Source organism: Carlito syrichta, unplaced genomic scaffold (genome assembly GCF_000164805.1).
Source record: "Carlito syrichta isolate Samal-C Ts95f unplaced genomic scaffold, Tarsius_syrichta-2.0.1 Scaffold287775, whole genome shotgun sequence".
Taxonomy (NCBI): domain Eukaryota; kingdom Metazoa; phylum Chordata; class Mammalia; order Primates; family Tarsiidae; genus Carlito; species Carlito syrichta.
In genome coordinates, this window is record NW_007231871.1 from 57,695 (window position 1) to 62,680 (window position 4,986).

Consider the following 4,986-nt stretch of genomic DNA (forward strand, 5'->3'; position numbering starts at 1 on the left):
TTGGAGTAGGAGTCTCGCTCTGTTGCTGGAGTGCAGTGGCACGCTCATGGCCACTGCAACCTTGACCTGCTGGGCTCAGGCAGTCCTTCCCCTCAGCCTTCTAAGTAGCTGGAACTACAGGTGTGAGCCACCACACCTGACTAATTCATTTTTAAAATTTTGTGTAGGGACAAGGTCTCACCATGTTGCCCAGGCTGGTCTTGAACCCCTGAGCTCAGGTAATCCTCTCCCCTCTGCCTCCCAAAGTGCTGGGATTACAGATGTGAGCCACCGTGCCCAGCTTTTTAAAAAAAAATAATACTTTTCTAGAAGTCCTAAAATCATTGTATTCTAAAGAAAATTGTCAGTTTTTTTTTTCTATCCACCAAAGTTGCCAAAAATTGAGGGAGAGAGATTTCCACCCATCCTCTAGGCCTGTGAAGTGCTGACAGCACTAAGGGCGGTCCGCTGCCGAGGATAGATACAACTGTGTAAACATACATCCTCTTCAGAAAGAGGAAATCCAGAGGTATTTTGGTGCTAAAATTGCATTTTTCTAGCACCTTGTTTAAATTTGTGGGTTTTTTTTTCCCTGTTACCAAAATGTCACAAGAAAGATTTTGTTTTGTCAACTATTAACAGTGTTGGGGTTCACATGTTCCCAGGAGTCTCAGCTCTTTAAATCTCAAATACTTCTTTTGTCTCTACTCTGTCATCCCTGTGACACGGCAGGGGCCCTGTTTTTACTCCTGCAGAGCTCAGGGGTGGGGGTCGCAGGGCACTGGGCACCTCTGGACTCTGGCGCTTGGTTGTTTTGGTTTTGGCCTCAGCAACAGGTGCACAATTTCTTGACTCCCTTGATGACTTTGGTAGGATGTCCTTGTGCCTGTTTTCTTCTTGCCGCAAGAGGGCGCTGCTAGGAAGTATTTCTATTTGAAGGCTTTTGTGTTTTCATGGAAGAGCTTTGGCAGCCCTCAAAACGCTCATTTAACACCTTGTCCTTTCTTGCAAATTCCATACCTTACATGTAAGAGAGAGCTTTGTAACTGCTCACAAATAGGTTTACTGCAGTTTGTACACTACTCACACACAAAAAAGTGAAGAAACTCTTTTGTATAGAGTGAGTCCAGTGAGGTGTGGTGGCTCACGCCTGTAATCCTAGCACTTTGGGAAGCCAAGGCAAGAGGATTGCCTGAGCCCACAGGTTCAAGACCAGCCTGGGCAACTTGGTGAGACCTTGTCTCTACAATAAATAAATAAATTATCTGGATGTGGTGGCACATGGAAGGCTGAGATGGAAAGATCGCCTGAGCCCAGCAGGTTAAGGCTGTGGTGGCTGTGAGCATGCCACTGCACTTCAGCCTGGATGACAGAGTGAGACTCTGACTAAAAAAAAAAAAGTTATAGTGAGTCCCCAGTATTAAACATTTCTGATTTCTTCAGTAATTTTTTAAAAAGTTGTCATAAACCATCTAGAAAGCTCATAGTATATTAAGTATATAACATCCTAAAAGATATGTAGTTCTGCCTGCCTGTCCTCCTTTTTTGCCTTGGGAGAAGTCTTGACATTCGTTTCTGTTTATTCCAGGTGTTCACCTAAGACAGGAGCTGCAGCCAAGTGCTCATGCTGAAGACCTTCATGCTTCCTAGGCTGTCAAGGGGTGACGCACCCCCTGGGTAGCTCATAGCTTATAGTTTTGTGCAGTAAATCACTGATTGATTGTCCCAGTGTTACCACTAATATCTGCACTTTGTAGAAATTTGAGTTTCTCCAGAACATCCCTCACGGTCAACTGCACTTGTAAATAAAAGCCATCTCTGCCATCTGGCTCACTGGGTTTGACTTGAAAGAGTCCTGAAGCATTGGAGAAATGAAAGAGCTTTTGGGCACTGTACATTCTTCTTAAGCAGTTATAGGTCTTTATAGCCATGCACTCTGCTCTTTGACATGGCACATTCACTAAATTTCCTTCAGCTGGAATTAATGTAGATTTGTAGGAAAATTCATTCAAATAAAAAAATATTTAAAAACATTAAAAACAGAAAAAACAAGCCGGGCTCGGTGGCTCAGCCTGTAATCCCGCGCCTTTGGGAGGCTGAGGTGAGTGGATTGCCTGAGCCCGTGGGTTCGAGACCCGTCTGGGCAGCGAGACCTCATTTCTACAATAAATCAAAAAATCAGCTGGGCGTGGTAACGCGTGCCTGTAATTCTGGCTACTTGGAAGGCTGAGGCGGAAGGATCGCTGGAGCCTAGCAGGTCGAGGCTGCGGTGGCCGGGAGCGGCCACTGCACTCCAGTCTGGGTGACAGAGTGAGACTCCAACTCAAAAAAACAGAAAAAACCAATTCCTATAACAGTTTGATTTTTTTTAAAGTTGTCTTTTTTCAAATAACCATTTACAACTAGGTTTAAATATATGAATTACTACCTGAAGTGGAACTTTTTTTTTTTTTTGAGAGGACAGAAAATCTCCCACAGTGGGAGGGGACCCCAAAGGGGTTGTCCTGAAGTGGAACTTTTAAATTAGACAGCAATGTACTTTTACTACCCAAAGTGGAACTTTTAAACTAGGCAACATGTACTTTTTCTTTCCTTAGACCATTTTGGCTTCTACTGGAAGATTTAATTAAAAGGTAGAGGAGAAATAATTCCTTTAATTTTGCTGTAAGTGAAACAAAGAGTTTATTTTATTATATAAAGAATGTGAAATAAGCATGAAGAGACAGGCTTTGGGAGAAATACAAGTGGCTTTTCAAAGATGGCATTGTTGAACTTCGACGTGGCCTTCAGCTTGTAGCATGGGTGAGCCTGGGCAGGGCCTTCTGGCATGTCCGGGCCCTGGAGGTCTTCACACACATCCATTTATATCAGGATGGGAAGCTAGAGCTAGTGCAGGGCCAGCTCTAAGGTGCTACTTGGATCATTATTAAAGAAGTTACATGGAGTCTACAGACTCACTTCACTGAAGATGTAGCTTGCCCTGGTAGCTAGCTCCTGATGGGCAAGTCAGTTGGTGTATCCGGAGTGAACTCGGTGTGGGCAGTGGACACAGACACAGTCCTCATGGGGATTCCCTGTGGGATAGGAGAGGGACTGGCACTGGCAAGTCCAGCATTCTCTTTAGGCGTTGGTTCTGTGCTGTCTTTAAAATCTATGGGAATGTTGGCTTTTATATTTGGCAACACGAGTCAGTGTTCACTCCTTACACATCAACCGAGACTTTTATCTAAATGAAGAAAATTATTAATGAAATCAGTCAAGATTCTCAGAGGCCCTGTTGGTGGGTTAGAATTACTTGTCCACACACAGAAGTGGCACGAGGGCCCATTTTCCTTGTAAAATCTGCAATATCTGATTATAGAGATAAGTTCCATTATAGTATATGTGGGAACATAAATATCGGAATTCCCCCAGGGACTTGGCTTTCATCCAAGGATGTTGGCAGCAGCCACTAAGTTTACCTCAAGAATTGCAGTCGTGTAGGACTAGAGAAGTAGAGCAGTAGAGTGGAGGGTTTTGGATATGTCCCAGTGAAACTAACAGGATGGCCACATGTAGTCCATAGTTCTTTGTATGCGTTATTCTGTAATTTGTACTGAGGCAATTTTTATACTTTTTATACTTTCAATGTATGTTAACAAAAAAAATTAAGCAGCTCACTTTTGTGCCAAGGGTGCTTCTATCACTCTTCTGCATCAGAAGTCACATACCACCAGCCTGGGCAACATAGCGAGACCTCGACTCTACAAAAAAATTAAAATTTAGCTGGGTATATTGGTACACACCTATATTCCCAGCTATTCAGGAGGTTGAGGCAGAAGGATCGCCTGAGCCCAGGAAGTCAAGACTGCAGCGAGCTGTGATTATGCTACTGCACTCCAGCCTGAGTGACAGAGTGAGGCTTTGATTTAAAAAAAAAAAAAGATGCAAAAAGACACACACCCAGGAACAGAAGAATGATTGGAGATGGCTTGCCCAGGCCTTCTTTTGGGATCCTCAGAAGTTTCCTTGTTGGAGAGTATTGAGTAAGGGTGGAAGGAAGGGGATTTTCTTATGTGTATGTTTGTGGCATTGGCCATGTCATCTTAGGGTGGCAGCGGTGCAGACTGATGACGCCATTCTCTAGGGGCGCGGTATCAATCCGTGGAGCCACATTTGGTTTGAAAAAGCATATTGGCTGGACTCGATGGCTCAGGCTGTAATCCCAGCACTTTGGGAGGCAGAGGTGAGTGGATTCCTGAACCTGAGGGCTCGAGAGCAGCCCGGGCAACTTGGCAAGGCCTCGTCTTTATAATAAATAAAAGATTAACTGGGCGTGGTAGTGTGCACCTGTAGTTCTGGCTACTTGGAAGGTTGAGGCGGAAGGATCGCTGGAACCCAACAGGTTGACACTGGCTGTTGAGCGTGCCACTGCACTCCAGCCTGGGTGACAGAGTGAGACTTCAACTCAAAAAAAAAAAAAAAGAGAACAAACATATTGAAGGCTGGGCTCACACCTGAAGTCCCGGCACTTTGGGAGGCCAAGGCAAGAGGATCATTTGAGGCCAGGAGTTGGAGATAGGTCTCAGCAATATAGTGAGATCCCCATCTCTGCAAGAGAAAGCATCTATTTTCAAAACACTATGAGATTATTATGATTATCCAAAAAAGAAGGTTTTGTATTTTTTTTTTTTTTTTTGAGTCGGAGTCTCATTCTGTCACCCAAGCTGGAGTACAATGGCACGCTCACAGCCACCACAGCCTGCAGGGCTTGGGCAATCCTTCCATCTCAGTATTCCAAGTAGCTGGAACCACAGATATGCACCACCATACCTGAATAATATTCTGATTTATTGTAGAGATGAGGTCTTGCCAAGTTGCCCAGACTGGTCTCGAACTCCTGGATCAGGCAGTCCTCTCACCTCAACCTCCCAAAGTGCTGGGATTAAAGGCGTGAGCCACCACGCCTACCCAGGAGGGCTTTGTATTCTCAAAAAGTTGAGAAAATCTGCTCCAGTGTTTAAAAGG

The 4,986-nt window shown here is 44.5% G+C and overlaps 1 protein-coding gene across 3 annotated transcripts in view; it reads left to right on the forward strand.

The window, feature by feature from the left end:
- The window catches only part of FOPNL (FGFR1OP N-terminal like), a 17,612-nt gene extending 15,803 nt beyond the window's left edge, over window positions 1-1,809 (forward strand). For all 3 annotated transcript variants that reach the window (XM_008053008.2, XM_008053007.1, XM_021709945.1), the window contains exon 5: window positions 1,568-1,809. Coding sequence is in view for 2 of the 3 variants with exons in the window: in XM_008053007.1 (XP_008051198.1) it covers window positions 1,568-1,629 (62 nt within the window). In the remaining variant the exon portion in view is untranslated. The remainder of the gene's footprint in view (window positions 1-1,567) is intronic.
- Window positions 1,810-4,986: the final 3,177 nt, after the last annotated feature.